Source organism: Archocentrus centrarchus, chromosome 1 (genome assembly GCF_007364275.1).
Source record: "Archocentrus centrarchus isolate MPI-CPG fArcCen1 chromosome 1, fArcCen1, whole genome shotgun sequence".
Taxonomy (NCBI): Eukaryota; Metazoa; Chordata; class Actinopteri; order Cichliformes; family Cichlidae; genus Archocentrus; species Archocentrus centrarchus.
In genome coordinates this window covers 32,310,876-32,328,223 of record NC_044346.1, presented here as the reverse complement: position 1 = coordinate 32,328,223, position 17,348 = coordinate 32,310,876, and the positions used below count along the sequence as shown (strand labels likewise).

The 17,348-nt window shown below is 39.6% G+C and overlaps 1 protein-coding gene across 1 annotated transcript; it reads left to right on the top strand.

Annotated features, from left to right (window-relative positions):
- Nucleotides 1-1,869: 1,869 nt before the first annotated feature.
- Nucleotides 1,870-17,125, top strand: LOC115784324 (inactive phospholipase D5-like). Its single transcript, XM_030735513.1, is given in 11 exon segments — nucleotides 1,870-2,100; nucleotides 10,693-10,829; nucleotides 11,159-11,342; nucleotides 11,563-11,671; nucleotides 12,200-12,327; nucleotides 13,431-13,628; nucleotides 14,244-14,395; nucleotides 14,719-14,884; nucleotides 15,028-15,118; nucleotides 16,282-16,490; nucleotides 16,492-17,125. Coding segments are annotated over 11 exon segments (1,587 nt in total). The 5' UTR covers nucleotides 1,870-1,941; the 3' UTR covers nucleotides 16,546-17,125.
- Nucleotides 17,126-17,348: the final 223 nt, after the last annotated feature.

Here is a 17,348-nt window from a genome sequence, read left to right as displayed (position 1 = left end):
TGATTTACAAGACACCAACATTGGTGGCCAAAATGCTACCAATGTCAGTGGCCAATGTTAAGGCTGCAAAAACATCTGGCTCACATCAAGATAGCCACCTCCTAAAGTCTTTTGTTACTTGAGGTTGCAGGGCAAACCATGCTATCTGATTAGATTCATTTAATCTGTGTAACACCATACTGGACTTGAATCTGCTGGTATGTGGTATTCACACCTTCCAAATTTACTGGGCTCTGGGATCAAACATACTCAAGTAATATATACCTACAGACAAATCAGAATCAGAATCAGAATCAGAAGGTTTTATTGCCATATGGGTGAACAGGTTCACAGCATTAGGAAATTGCTGCGGTACTTCGTGCTTACATAAAAAACAACTATAAGACAATGTTACAAACATACAAATTACAAATATACAGAGATATTAGAACTATAACTATAACACAATATTACAAAATATACAGTGCAGAGAATAATTAAAAAATAAAAGAATGTAAACTATAGTCCAGTAATATGTACATCAGTGCAAACGGACAGGTGCATAAACATAGGGTTCATCAGCGTTTGTGGAGGGTAGTGGTAACAGTCTTAGGGTTATTGTTCATGAGTCCAACAGCAGAGGGGAAGAAACTGTTCTTATGGCGGGAGGTTCTGGTCCGTATGGACCGTAGCCTCCTGCCTGAGGGGAGAGGGTCAAAAAGTCTGTGCCCAGGGTGAGAGTGGTCGGCTGTGATCCGACCTGCACGCCCCAGTGTCCTGGAGGTGTACAGGTCCTGGAGAGATGGGAGGTTACAGCCAATCACCTTCTCAGCAGAGTGCACAATGCGCTGCAGTCTCTGTTTGTCCCTAGTGGTGGCTCCAGCGTACCACACAGTGATGGAGGAGGTGAGGATGGACTCAATGATGGCAGTATAGAACTGCACCATGGTCCTTACTGGCAAGTTGAATTTCTTCAACTGCCGCAGGAAGTACATCCTCTGCTGGGCCTGTTTGCCATGCTAGTTTCAACCTGGCTGATATTATAATCATCATGTCAGTGTTAAAAATCATCTAACTAACTTTCAGTTTAAAGAAAAAACATTAAACTTATTTCCCAACTTATTTTTTAAAAACAATTGGAGCTATCAATTTGAAATAACCTATACGGTAATGAATTTAAAAGATTACTGTGGTACTACGAACACAGTAGGCACAGGGTTACTTGTGTTGTGAAGTAGGTCAAGGCCAAGTCAGTTTTTCTTTTTACACCAGCAACCTTTTTGTATTCACAACGTAAACTGCAGTGGCAATAAAAATCTTTGTGTGTGTATGTGTGCTCCCCTGGCATATGTTCCTGCGCAAAAGGTTTCTTAAGGTGAGGTTAGGATGCCTTAGGACATTCTGTCTCTGCCAGTATCAGTATCCGTATGTGAGGTGCAAATGGCAGAAATTAGATTTCATACAAATGTGTGTATGTGAAAGAGTGTGTACGGGTCTTCATGTATCACAGTCAACTCACACTTCTCAATCAGATTAGTCTCCTTCACTTGCTTTCTGTCTTGTCCAGTACAGCCATGCAGCTGCTCTTATTGCACCTCCGCCCTGTTCATAAGCCGACAGAAGCCTATGTCTGCCCCTCCCATCATGCCTAGGAGACTGTACTACAACCGTACACAGACACACAAAGACACACCCTCCCCAGTTGGTGGGGAGAATGAGGAGACATTGGTGCTCGGGCTATAAACAGTCAGGGAACAAACTGTAGCTCAGACACCACAGAGAGCAAAATTGGCTGATTCAGCTTCTGAAAGATAGATTGAAAAAAAGGGGGGAAGACAGGAGTGACAGCATCTCTGTGTGTACTTAACTGTAAGTCTCTGTGTGTGTGCTTATGTGTGTGAGTGTGCATGTACTTCAGAGCATCCCTGCACCCCAGCAGACAGCAGCAGCAGCGGGTCATCAATGGAACTGTCAGATGATCCAAGGTCAAGGGAGCAGGACGAGGCTCCCCCAGTACTACTGCCCTGTGTGCCCCAACTGAAAAGCAGCAGCTACAGCGCTGTCCAGCAGCAGGGCTACTCTGCATCCATCTTCCTGCGACGCAAAGAAAAGCTGGAACAGGTGAGCAAGAATCTCTCAAACATCGGTGAAGGGGGTGAAGTTGAATCTTGGTAATTTATTAAAAAAACTAAATTGTATTTGTAAACATTCAGCAAATGAAATGGGAAACTAACAACAATGATTAGGATACTAGGATTTTGTATTCTGGAAATCTAGGACCATGCATTCACATGAATATAGTAATTCTGTAGAACCAGCTAGAAGAAAAAAAGACTTCAGCAACTGTCAAACATGCAATGAGGCACTGTGTGTTCAGAGGACATTTCACTCCATCCTGTGGAAATCCACTCACTTTGCAATCCTGTGGTGCATCTACTTCAACACTGGAGCATGCAGCTGAGGTCTGTTGCCTCCAATGAAAATTAATTACCATTTTCATTACTGCTACAAACCAGTCAAAGGCACATAAACTCAAAAAGGACAAATGTACAGGATACTTCTGTGTTACCTACCAGTGGAATCACTTTATTTAAAGATAAAAAACAACAACATTGGCTGTGGAATCATATTTTTTTGCTTTAACTAAATCAGGATAGGGTGGCACAGTACAGTGGTTAGCACTGTCACGTCACAGCAAGAAGGTTGCTGGTTTGAACCTTCCAGCCAACAGGGGCCTTTCTGTGTGAAGTGAGCATCTACTCCCTTTGCCTTCATGGATTATCTGTGGTACTAAATGATGATGAGCCTGATGTCATTAGTTTTGGAATCATACTGACAAATATAAACACTGTGAACATATGATGTTGGGCTGTCAGAAACTGTGACAGGCATTTCCACATTTAGCTGCAGCTGTAAAGCAGAGATTTAGAGTCTTTCAGGTTCTTTGGACATTCTGCGCATTTATTTTTGTTATCAATAGATCAGTAACCCATGTACTGCCTGCAACAAACGAGATTCAAGCTTCAGTTCACACTGATGAAATCATGTGATGAAAGATGAGGTTCAAATGAGGAATTAACCCAAAAAAATGAAAATGCAAGTTATGCACTGGCCACAATACACCTGTGTGGATCATAAGACTGAGTTTTAAGAATAGAATTTTTTTTTCTTCTTCTTCTTCTTCTTCTAGCTCCCTTTAGGAGTCACCACAGCAGGTCATCTGCCTCCATCTCATCCTATCCCACCAACCTCCTACATGTCCTACTTCACCTTCCACAAACTTCCTCTGTGGTCTTCCTCTTTTCCCCTGCCTGATAGTTTCATATCAACATCCTTTGCCCAATATATTAACTATCCCTCTCTTGCACATGTCCAAACCATCTCAGCTTTGCCTCTCTTATTTTCTCTCCAAACTGCTGAACCTGAGCTGACATACTGATTTCTAATTCTGTCCATCCTGGTCATTGCCTACAAAAATCTTAACAGCTTCAACTCAACTGCCAGCTTGGTGGCTAGGATTAAGAATTATCCTTTCCATTTGCCAGGACCTTTCAATCTAATACGTATCTCTGACCATTTTATGTGGTAGCATTTTTCACAGAATTCTAGGCAATAAGCAAAGGAAAACCTCTCTAGTGATTCTGGCTCATTTTAAAGCCTTGCACCATTAATCACTGTACAAAACCTGCTCCAATTGTGGATGCAAGAATTTAAATTCTAAACTTTCAGACATGATTTAGATCCAATTAGGCCAAATAGATCTTCAGCAGCCAGTTAATATACTTAAAACACTGTGCAGGATTGTTGAAGGTGTGCATTTTCTGAGTGTTTTATTATCATTCAAGGAAATATGCTTAATGTACTTTCCCTTATTTGTTTAAATTGTTTATAAGCAGCAGAATTGTATAAACACATTTTTCTGTACATCTCAAGTCCCTATTGCTGCAAACTGGCCATAACAGCATAACTACATAGTGAAATACTGTCACTGAAATAGAAAACAATTACATCAAAGAGAAATATCAAGGAAAAGTAGGCAATCCAATTTTTATTCTCATAGTAAAGAAGTTAAAAGATATACTCTGCGAGGTTCTTAAATCATCATAATTTGTCATACCTAGTACTATTCCACATTAAGCACTGAGTGGCTCTTAAATATGAAGACTATTAATTTGTGTTGGAGGACTGTGCTGTACATTATGAAAATTATGTCCTGTATAGGGAATCAGGAAAGGAAGAAGTGTAAAGTTTGCTGTGACCTCAGAGGCCTCCTGCAGACAGCATTTCTTCAAAAGAGATTAACTGAAGCATATTAACTAATTAACTCCTAATAAACAGACGGGTACACATTCAGTACATTAATAATCAAAGTTGCATTACTGCATTGCCTTCATTTTGTTAATTGTTTATGCCAACAGTTTGCTGGAATGACTGCTAAGTTAATCTAGTAAACCCGGTGCTCTACTGTGGACAGACAATTATTGATAGTGCGAGACAACCTAACAGGATCATTTTTCATTTCTGGATCCCTATCTGCACACCATCCACAGTCCCTTTGGCATGTGGCCCAGCTGTCTCCCGTGGCGCTGTGCCCAGTCAGTTTTCACTCAGCACATCACCCTGACTATGATGTTAGAAAATGCCATGTCCTATTCACTGATGGAAAACCTGCTGTTGAGCTTTTGGTGTGAAGGTGAAACACCTATGCACTGAAGTGTTCTTCACAGGCACTCACTGGGGTGTGTTGTGATGGTAGTGAAGGTCACCTTAATTAATGTGACGCTTGTAAAAGGTGGCAAAATGTCATATTCAGTAATTATAAATGTAAACCTCAAAGGACAGTACAGGCTGCCTGTTAAAAAGGCGTAAAATATTTTTAAATTGTGTGTAAAAAGCAAATGCTGTAAATACATAGTGAAATATAATCACTGAAATGTTGTTGAAATGTGTAATCCCAATATATAGAGGGCGAAAGCATAAGAAGAAAATCAAGATCCAGTTCCTGATTTGTAATATAGAAGCAATAAAGCTAGTTGAACCATTTATACCCCAAGTTTCTTTCACCATTATCATTTTTCATACACAAACATACATTAAGCCTTTACTGCTGTAGAATCATTATACACTGCTCAAAAAATTAAATGATAATAATTCTTTGAAAACACATCAGCTCTCAATGGGGAAAAATCATGCTGGATATCTATACTGATATGGACTGGGTGATGTGTTAGGAATGAAAGGATGGCACATTGTTTGATGGAAATGAAAATGATCAATCTACAGAGGGCTGAATTCAAAGACACCCTTAAAATCAAAGTGAAAAAAAAAGGCTAGTCCATTTTTCTGAAATTTCATTGCAGCAAATCAAAATGGTACTCAGATGTTTCTAAGGCCCCCACGTGCTTGTAATCATGCCTGATAATGTCGGGGCATGCTCCTAATGAGTTGACGGATGTCCTCCCAGATCTGGATGAGGTCATCACTGAGCCCCTGGACAGTCTGGGGTGCAACCTGGTGGCATCAGAGGGATCCAAACATAATGTCCCAGAGGTGCTCTATTGGTTTTAGGTCAAGTGAGTGTGGGGCCAGTCAATGGTATCAATTCCTTCATCCTCCAGGAACTGCCTGCATATTCTTGCCACATGAAGCCAGGCACTGTCATGCACCAGGAGGAACCCAGGATCCACTGCACCAGCAAAGGGTCTGACAATGGGTCTAAGGATTTCTTCCCAGTACCTAATAGCAGTCAGGGCGCAGTTGCCTAGCCTGTAGAGGTCCGTGCATACCTGCATGGATATGCCTTTCCAGACCATCACTGACCCACCACCAAAGCAGTCATGCTGAATGATATTACAGGCACCATAACATTTTCCACCGCTCCTCCAGATCACATGTGCTCAGGGTGAACCTGTGAAAAGCAGCTGAAACTGATTAACAACTCCCTCTGCTACTTAACCGACCAGATCAATATCCCAGAAATGTAACTGATTTGATGCTTCAATCTTATTACAAAGTGTCCCTTTTTTTGAGCAGTGTATTTTGATTTTGTGTGTTTAGTCTGAGAGTGTGTTGCAGTGTGCCTCTTAAAGATGAAAACTAGTACTCACTTTCTGTTGGAGAACAGTGCTGTTCATTATCTAATAGTGATGTCCTGTACAGGGGGGGTCAAACGTGGATAAACTGTAAAGGCTGCTGTGACCAATGAACCCCTCTACATAAAGAACTGCTCTAAAAGGGTTCATATCACAGTGGTATAGATGCAGGGAATCTTCTAAAGCTGTTCAAGAAACAAGAAAAAAAAATTACTGGTAGGTATTTCATGCATTAGTATTCAAAGCTGCAGCACTGAAATAACTGTGCTGTTGGTAAATTGTTTATGTCAACAGTTTTCTGTCATGACTGCCAGTGAGTCTCTGTTGTTGAGCTATAAATTGTCCTTTGTGGTTCTGTCTGAGCTCGTGATGGTCAGGAACACTGTAAAAATCCACTTTGGTATGTCACTTTGTTTCTTTCCTGGTTTGAAAGTATGTTTGTTTGACCCCACATGTGCAGCTTTAGGAACGTTCACCTCTCCCGGGAAGTGACTCAAATACTTTTGTTGACCTCATCTCTCTCTTTTTTTTCTCTCTGTCTCTCTCACAAAGGCAGTGTGACGTGCAGAGGGCACCTATCCTAGACAGACACAGCAGTTTTTCCTGTTAAGCTTTTGCTCCAGTAGTACAAGATCTGGGCTCCATAGGTCTTTTTAGTCAAAGTTCACACACACACACACACACGTTTTTGGGGATTAATACGTTTGAAACTTTGAAGAAAGAGTTTATTGATTAGTATTTAAGAAAGACAAATTAAAATACTGCCTTGTTCTCAGGACCTTTTAAAATGTGTAATTTAATGCAGCAGCTGAATGCATCAAAGGGTTTGTTCCATGAGGCTGTAGGAATAGCTGCTGACAATTTTCTACAGCCCAATAAGAAAGAGAGTCTGAAGTCTCTAAATTGCTTGTTTTGAAGGGTTTGTTTTTGATAAACAGTCCACAAAGCTTTAAAATGCTGCCAATGTCTGGATTTCTTGCTGCGTGCAACCTACAGAATTTGTTGATAAATGCTACCTAAGGAAATATTGTATCTTACTGTATCAGTAGTGCAATTGATTGACCTGTCTCACCCAGTCATTCTTATTCATTTGCTCACAGCCATGCACAGATGCCTGTCTTTCAGCCTCAGTGCCCAAGACAGGCAGTGTGGCAAAGAGCCCTCCAGCCCACATCTTCTCTACGGCTTCGCTAAATGCTAATGTTTTTGTGCCAAGAATGTAACTAACCTACATCCATAACTACTGAGCTGAGACAACTGCATCTGCTCATTAGCACAGCTGAGATACAGCTGAGGCTGATGGAAATGTTGTGAGTTTTGCATGTACTTGGTCATCAATTAACCAATATCTTAATTAAAATTTATACCTGATGATGGCGCTGCATGAAATATTCAGCCAGTCACTGAAGTTATTACAGTTCATCCTGAAGGAAACATACAGTAGCCACCTCTCCAAAATTTCAAGGATTTTTTTTCTGATTAAACTGTTGGTATGTTAAACTTAAAACTACAAATATAAAAAAAAACATCTTTAAAGTTTACTTTAATACAGTAGTGCATCCTGCTGTTTCTCATATTAGCTCTCATCCCCATATATTGTTGAGCTCATGAACAGCAGCAGCTTACCTGCAGTTGGCAGCATATGTTGTTTTTGCCATTAGCCATATATTCATCTGTGAGGGACGAGTTGGGGGACAAATAAAAAGAAGGGAAAAAACAGTTTCCATCTTTCCCACTGAAGCCCTTCTGTGCAATAATAAGAGGAAAGCTTTAAGCTATGTTGGAACTGAAACAGTGATTTACAGTGATTTAAACAAAGTGAGGATTAAAGCAGACAGTTACACCACCTTCCATTTATATCAGTTATTAATGGGAGCTGTAGGCCTTTTGTAAATAGCTCTAGATTTTTTGACTGTGTGTGTGTGTGTGTGTGTGTGTGTGTGTGTGTGTGTGTGTGTGTGTAGATTGCAGGCATGTCTGACCTACTGAGTTCAGAGTGATTTGGGGAGTTTTGCTGCAGCTGTCAGCACGTTTACTAATGGCACGTTTCAGCATCGCACCCTCTAAGCAAAGACCAACTGCTTTCTGCCAGATGAGTTTTGTTCACTTGGCAGATAAAAGACGGAAATACAGATAGAAATGGATGGAGAGAGAGAGAGAGAGAGCGTAGGGTGTGTGTGTGTCGGGAGGGAGGGGGGGGCTCAAAGCTACTGTACGGCTCTTTATTGGCCATTTTGAACAAGAGGGGGTTGGTCTTTCCTCTTCTCTCTCACCACTTCCACTGTGAAGCAGGGAGTGAGCAGCACACACAGTTCACACACAAGCACACACATACACACATACACACACACAATCAGATGCTAGAAGAACCATGTTAGGACACGTAACAGACCAGAAGCTGATGCTCACACACACATTCTTTCAGAACAGTGAGGAACCTGCAAGATGAAGACAAGAACCAAGAGTGGAGACATTAGATCTGGACAGGCTGAGGGTTGGGTGGGACAGACAGGCAAAGACGTGTGACTGAGCTGCTGTTTCCCACCTTGTAGTTTGAGGGAATGCTGCTCTCATGGCAGGACCAACCACAGAGGAGCCCATAAAGGTGATGTTTTCAGCTCTTTCTGTATTTAACAATTAACATTAGTCTTTCTTTGTCTATGTGTGGATTGTAATGCATGTTGATTTTAGGCTTTTTTCTATAGGGTCCTTTACATTACTGTTTCAGGAGCTGACTGATTTAACTGAATCATTAAATTAATTTCATTTATCTCTTTAAACTGACTTTAAACTAAAAGCTCATATGTCTGTAAGAATTTTAAGGCTTTCTTTAAAATGTTTTTAATTATACAAGTTTATTTTTTCATATAAATAAATCTATAATTTAGTCCTTAAATGATGGAAAACAGTGAATAAAATGTCCATCCAAGTTTCTCAGAGCCCGGAGGTCTTGTTCTCTGCGAAATCCATTGCAGTGGCTACAAAAGACATTTGATTTAAAATCATTTTAATAAGAGAATATTAATGTTTAAGAGCTGGAAATTTAGGTTGTTTTTTTTTTTAATTTATTAACATGTTAGATTTTCAGCATTATAAAGATTGCTGTAAATGTTGTAACAAAAATTATAAAAAGTAAGAAAATAGCTTAATAAATTACTGAAACTAATTTCCAAAACCCAATGAAATTTCTCCCAGTTGCGTGTTTTCAGAAGCTGTAACCAGTAACCAAATATTTGCTTGATGAATAATAATTTTATCAATTATCAGAATTCTTGGCTTTTATGTGTAGAGATTCACTTCTTGTCATGTTAGGTTATTTTTTTCATGTGTGTACTAAATGTGCTGTTGTCCTTTTACAGTGAAGGAAATATTGTATCATAGAGCATCAGCGGCTCCTGTAAGTGACTGTCTCACGCTATCAGTCCTGTTCATTTTCTCTGCAGCCATGTGCAAATCCACAAGTTAACCATGGTCCTCGGTTATGCTAAATGTAACGAAGAGCTCAGTGATCTCAGAGGACAACAGAGGAGTGTAAGGTGCATTTCGCTAGCACCTGTCTTTCAGCCTCATTGCCTGAGGCAGTGAGCGAGGAAGAGTCGACAAACATCCTGCTTTTCATGTTTTTGTTGTTTGTTTTTTTCCATGTTTTGGTGCTGAATTGTGTTTTTACTTTTTTTTAAAAAATAATCACGTCACAAATGTTTTAGTTATTTTTCTAAGGAAAAAAAAAAATTGCCTGCTTATGCTACCAAACTTATCAGTGGACTGCAATTCATTTGACTGTTAGAATGCAACAAAAGAGAATATGTAATGTGATGTTGACAGCTCACAAGCTAACAAAGCCAAACAGGGCAGAGAATGAGATGGTGAAAATGTGCAGTCGTAAGCGAAACAGAAATGCTTAAGTGCACTTTTAAAACTGTGAAAATCAAGACTCCTCAGGCTGGATCAAGGCTCCAGTATTACTACCTCTGGTCACACTTAAGGACTGTCACTCTACTGACATTATATTACAACCCCTATAGACATATACTGCGCACTTGCACACAGATATTGCCTGCAATATTGCTTAACATAAATGTAACATTGGCTGCCACCCGGCACAGAGCTCATGAAACCCCTTTTCAGATGGGAGTTACATGGACAGCAAAGTAGGAGGTATGGAAGAAGCAAAAACTTGCACTTTCCAATATACCTAGTCAGGCTTTGGTGTGTATCAATTTGTCGTCAGCTGGAGTATGTTCCACTTCACTTGTCCTGCTCTGTGGAATAAAGTGGGATTGTTGAAGCTGGGGGATTTTTTTGCTTCACAGCGTTCAAGTCTGAAGCAGACTGGGTGACAAAGCAAGGGTTTAGGCTGTCAAACAAAGACCTAGTTGTTGTATTAATTATAAATCCTCACATTGCATTAGTGTTGATTATTATTAATGATAATGTTAATGATAGTGTCAATTAATGATTAATTTCTCTTAACTGCTTTGCCTTAACTGCAATGCACAAATGGAAAAAACAAACAAGCAAACAGAAAAGTTGCAGCAACTTTGTTCAAAAAAAACTCCCAAAATAAAATTTCATGTCTGACATTTGTTAGTGTGGTGTGTTTTTCTAACTCGCCTTCCAGACGCAGCAGAAGTGCATTGCCATCGTTGCCCTTGTTTGCTGCCTTGCTGTGCTGGCAGCGCTGATCTTCTCATCAGTGGACATTTGGGGTGACGATGAAGATGGAATTACAGAGGAAAACTGCAGCAAAAACTGCCGGTATGGTATTTTGCAAGATTAAAGGAAATTATAGGGGTTGCATTCAGTCATAGCTCCATTCTCTAGAAACTCACCATTATCTGCTACATAGTCTTAATCAAGACTTACTCACACTATTTCATTAATTAATTTGGGTAGAGATTTCTGGTGCGATCTTGTTCCTTGCTGTTTATTGTTAAAGTTTAGAGCCATGATGGGATCCATACAAAAAATAATACTCTACTGATTACACAAGAGTTTACATGCAGGGCCCATATATTTTCCCTGTGTAAAGGCTTTCCTTGTGTTCCTCTTTAAAGCTCAAGACATTGACATAATGTTTCTTTCAGCATCATACTTGTGGAGAACATTCCAGACGACCTGTCCTTCCCCATGGATGGCAGACCCCACCTACCTCTCTCTGCTGGTTTTCACACACTGTTGGACCAGGCAAAGCACTCAGTTGAGGTGGTGTCATCTGTCTGGGACTTAAACTCCTGGGACCTAGAGACAATCCCAAACAGTACCAAACAGGTACAAAATCATGTCAGATGGGCTCGCAGAACAATGAACCAATTGCATTTCCCATGTGTTCTGTAAGAGCAAATGCAATTATTTTATCTAGTAAATCTGTACATTGCCTTTTAATTAGGTTAGTCCTGCTATGAAGTGAGAATTGCCCTTTTAAGAGAAATGCAGAACCATTGCTCAGATGCGGCGCTACAGTAATACAGAACATCATTTTCTTCCTCAGGGTCAGCTTTTGTTCCAGAGACTGCTCAGGCTAAAATCTCGTGGGGTTAAGCTGAAGATTGCCAACAGTCTGACAAACTCAGCTGAACTGAAGACCTTGGCAGCACACAGTGAGTGACTGTCACATTGTTATTTCACAAAGACAATTTGTTGTGTCACTGTGGCAAACAGCAACGGAGATTTATATTTCTAAAAACAAATCACCTACCAACACCATAGAGTTTATAACAAGATTCTCAGCATCCGGGACAGGTTGGGATTTTTTGAGCATCCTGTTTTAGGACAGCAGCACCACACTGTAGGTATTGCATGAAACTTCAATGACTTGCCTCGAGGAAAACAGATGCATTTACAGCATGCAGCACCACCCAGGAGCTCCACCACCATATGCATCTGCCATACTTCACAATCGAGGTAAAAAAAAAAAAAAAAAAACTTGAATGGATGTGAAAATGTACAGTCAGGTTTCCTCAAAGTCAAAGACGTTGCCTTTCAGACTGCCAGCCTGAGCTACCCCCCCCACGTCTGTCAGACAGTACAAGGCCAGCTGTCGGATTTACACAATTTTCTCCATCTCACTCTTTTAAATTTTTTGTTCTCTCCCTTTTCTGTCTGTTTCTGTCCCTCACACTGTCCAGATGCAGAGGTTCGTTTTGTTAACATGACAGCTTTTACCAGAGGAGGACTGCATTCCTCATTCTGGATAGTAGATCGGAAGCACATTTACATCGGGAGCGCTGATATGGACTGGAGGTCACTCTCCAAGGTAACAGCAAACATCAACGTGAATGTGCAGAGGGAAAAAAAAGGGACTGAGGATGAATACGCTTCACTGGTCTGTTGTGGTCAGGTTGACTGCAGCTTTTGGTATTTTTTAAATAAAAGCATACAATATAAATTCATTAAATTAATGTCTTTGCATTAAAAATGGAAAAGTAACACATAGTGTAGATTAGCCACACTTTACTCTTGCACTTCTTTATGCAGATATTTCAGCACTCCCAACAGAAATCAGGAATGATTTAAGGTTGCTGTCTGTAATGGTTAGAAAGACAAGTAGCATTTCACTTTTCATTTAGCATGTAATTCATAATAGTGCAGGAACCAGAAAACATTAGCATACCGTAACCTAAAGTGATTACCTGGCACTTTGGATGTTTCAGCAGTGGCTAAAGGTATAAGGTATACTGAATGAGCGTAAGCAAACCAAGGAACCAGAAGGAATGAAGGAAGGGTCCACATACATGGATGTGTGTAGAATGTGTGTTGCAAGCTGGACAAGTCTGTCTGAAATTTACCCTTCGTGATAAAATGAAACCTCTATCTTCTTGTTTCTGGGGCGCACATTAAAATAGAAAAAAATAAACAAACACAAAACAAAACAAAGTTTCTGCCATCTAGTTAATGACCGGGCAAGAATATATTTAGAACAACTGTCTCTTCTTCTCCTTTCATTTTGTTGTTTTTTAATGCACATTAGCATCTCTGTGGACTGCAGTGTCAGTCTGCTTGACTGCCAATTGGTGAATTACTTTGATTAGACTGGAATAATAGTTTATTTCCTTATAGATGAATTTCTATGAAATTTGTTGTATATCCATACTGACATCCAGGATTCAAATTTTACATTTGTCTAAATACCTTTAAAATTTGTAATATTGTCTATTAGTACATTTTGCTCTTCATTCTTATCTTATTTAATCTGAAAATTAATATAAGATCATTTATTCTCACAGATTTGTAGTATTCTTACCCCGAAGTCAGCCCCTTTCACTTCTTTTATGTCTTCTATAAATTGCACAGGGCACACTCAATGCTTTAACTTTTCTGCTGCATCACCTCTTCCTACTTCTTTCTCACATACCACAGAGGAAAGAACTGGGGGTGGTGATGTATAACTGCAGCTGTCTGGCTCTGGACCTCCACCGAGTCTTTTCATTTTACTGGCAGCTCTACAAAAGGGACTACATCCCCTCCATCTGGTCAAAGAGAGTAAATGCTCTGTACGGGATGAACGATGCCCTGGAGCTACAACTTAACTCTGCGCCTGCCACTGCTTACGTGTCTGTGAGTAACAGTTTTGTTATGTTACAGTATTTAGTGCACGCATAAATCTACGCAAAATCCCCAAAATAACTGCACCAAAAAGTACAAAATATATGTCTAATAAATTTTTGAGTGGCTCATATTCCTCTTGAGGCACCAATTCCCTGCCTCTGGTCTTGTAACGAATGCCTATATAAGATTTTCATTACATACTAATAACAGGCACAGACAGCAAATGATCAGTCATCTTAATAACACACTGAATACCATCTTGAGCCTGAATATCTTAGTATGTTAGGCTAATTTGATAGTAATGAATCTTTTTGGTCTCTAAGCGACAAGACACTTATATACATTTAGGACATTTATCATCTTACAGGAAACTGAAGGAGCCGCACTGTCGAAGCCTGCTGGCAACTCTAACTTGATCTTTTGCCCCCTTATTCCAGTAATGATAAATGGATGTGAAAATGTGCTTTGTTGTTTTCTTGCCTTTTGTTTGTTGAAATGTTACACTGAAGCATATATACTCATTTTTCAGTGTTGCTGAATTGAAACAAACACACATTTGACCTGTCAGTTTTTTTTGTGATCTTTGCCTAATTTGGGGAGCAAACTTGCCTTTCCTTTCTGTAGACCTCTCCCGAACTCTTCTGCGCCAAAGATCGCACCAGAGATGTAGATGCCATCTACGAAGTCATACAGAGTGCAAAGACGTTTATCTTCATATCAGTGACAGACTACCTCCCTCTGGTGAAAAGGACTTTCAGAGGAACCTCAGTCACAAGGTGTGTGTGTGTGTGTGTGTGTGTGTGTGTGTGTGTGTGTGTGTGTGTGTGTGTGTGTGTGTGTGTGTGTGTGTGTGTGTGTGTGTGTGTGCCTTGACATTCAAATCCTTGTTTTTATTGCTGTATTTATGAGGTGAGCTTTCACGTGTATACTGCATCTGTGCATCTGTAACAGAGGGCAAAATCCATGATAAATTGTCCAAGAAATGAAAAAATATAATATCTCCTGATTATAGTCATTTGAAATTGTGGATATCTATGTGCATCTGTGTCTTTAGACTAAAAAGCATTATCCATAATAATAACACTAGCTGGATTCTTAGGTATTGGTCATCTATTGATGAGGTGATCAGAGAAGCTGTGGTAGTAAGAGGAGTCAAAGTTCGTCTGCTCATTAGCTTCTGGAAGAGAACTCATCCCCTCACCTTTAATTTTGTGACCTCGCTCAAGTCACTCTGCATTCAGCTTTACAATTGTTCCCTGGAAGTGGTAAGTGAATAACTTACACCTGTAGTTTAGTAACCACAGTGAACTCAGTGGACATATATATTTTTTAATCATACTGCACTTATTTTTATTGTTTTTATTGTACTTCTTTATACATGCATTTATTAAATCTTTTTTTTTCACAGAGGTTTTTTATTCACAAGGAGCAAAAGGATGACATTCAGCTTGGACTCAACCACAACAAGTACATGGTGACTGACAATGCTGTCTACATTGGTAAGCAATACATAACAGTGCATTTGACTTTTTATTGCAGCACAGGTTTTCAAAGTATCTTTACATGTCTTGTTTTTATTCTGACAACAAAAGCATACATACACTCACCAGCCACTTCATTAGGCACACCTTGCTGGTACTGGTTGGACTTTCTTTTGCCTTCGGAACTGTTTTAAATCTTTGTAGCACCGATTCAACAAGGTGCTAGAAACTTTCCTCAAAGTCCATATTGGCACGATAGCATCACACAGTTGCTGAAGATTTGTCAGATGCACATCCATGATGTGAATCTCCCGTTCCTGCACATCTGAAAGGTGCTGTACTGGATTGAGATCTTTTGACAGTAGAGGCCACTTGAGTACAGTGAACTCATTGTCATGTTCAAAAAACCAGTTTGAGATTATCTGAGTTGAGTGTTTGGAAAAGGGAAACCATAGTCAGCATAATGAGAAATGTATTTATAGTCATTTGCTTGCCAAGAGTTACATAATAAGATTGTTACCACTTTCCTTTTTGTTGTTAGTTATAGCCAGGAGGCATTTAGCTTAGCATAGCTTGGCACGAAGATTGAAAGGGGGCAACTAGCCTGCCGGTCCAAAGGGAAATAAAAGCTCATGTTACCGTGTTTGTTTACTCAGTACAAAAATAAAACAGTGGGAAAACAATAGGCCACAGTTTTATTGGCTTTGATTCACTGGGATCAGTGAATCATAATATCATCATAAACTTGCAGCGGCATGAACACCAAAGAAAAATGTCTGTGACAGATGTATTGATAGACAGGACAAGTGCAATATGGGAGAGAAATAAAGAGTTTGTGTTGCGTTCTTTCAGTCACAACCACAAACGGTCTCATACACGGCCGGGTCATCCCTTGCTGGCCAGCTTGCAGGTCAGAGTTATGGGAAGTCAAGTCATCACAGACATGTTTGTGAGCAAGTCACTGTTCATGTCCAAGAAACAGTCCAGGAGAGAACTTTTCTTTTAACCAAGATTGCTAAATTAAACAAGCAGTGCTATATTTAATTCATCCAAAGACACACAAGAACCAAGCGGTATAAACACTTGCACACACATATGAAGATTCAAGATACACCAATGGATCTAAAGCTTTAATAACTGTTACAGGAACTATCTGACATTGCTTTCTTTGTTGCCCACAGGGAACCATGACTGGGTTGGCAGTGATTTTGTCTTTAATGCAGGAGTTGGATTAGTGGTCAAAATGACAGATAGCACTGAAGACAGAGAAATGACAATCCTGGAGCAAGTCAAAGCTGTTTTTGAAAGGGACTGGAGGTCAAGCTACGCCAAGAGCCTGCATGGAAGCAAAGATCAACAGGGAAAATATGGAAACCTGCAAGAGGGAAGCAAAATATATGGAAGCTGAGGATAAACATGAATGGAACGACACTGTATATTTATAAGAATAAAATGTCTTTCCCCAGTATGTCTTAAAGCCTTATAAGCCTGAATATGCTAGAATTTACAAATATGTACACAAATAAGAATGTAGACCTACTCTATATGACTTGCCAAAGTATTGCTTTGACTCGGTTGCAATGTACCATAATAATGTCTGTTTAACTGCTGACTGTTATATAAGCATGTAGTACTGCATGCATACCAAAAGCAATATTCCAGTACAAACTATATACTATGACAAGCAATATGACAAAAACAATATTCTCTGTATGTAAAATTTGTATGCACCTAATCCCATCAAACCCCCCAAAACAGTTTGCATTGATGGACATTTTTTGTTGATAGTTCTACACTGTATTATTAAGCTTTTTTATGCTACAGTTTATTGGCTGCAACTGTAAACAGGTAAATTCCAAGAATGAAACGTAACGGCTTAAGCAGGAGTTTTATTCTATCATGTCACGAAAATTTTCTGTCTTTATAAGACAGCTTTTTCCTTGTTGGCATTGTGTTTATTTCAGTTTGTTGGTAAATACAGAGCAGCCAAAATGTTTAGTTGTACAAATTTGTATTGCTGACAAAAGAAAGCCGCAACAGCTACAATAGTAAAACATTTAAAGGCATGTGTTGCCTTATCCTTAATTTGCTCTTTTCTTTTTATCTGAGCCACCAATAAGATGCAAGTTAATTGCTCAAAAGCCTGCAGACAAAAATATGTTTACTGTAAATGAAGACAGAAGTCTTGAATCACAGCACTGGTTCAAATTGTATGAATTAAATAAAAGACTTCTGTCATGGCCGGGGA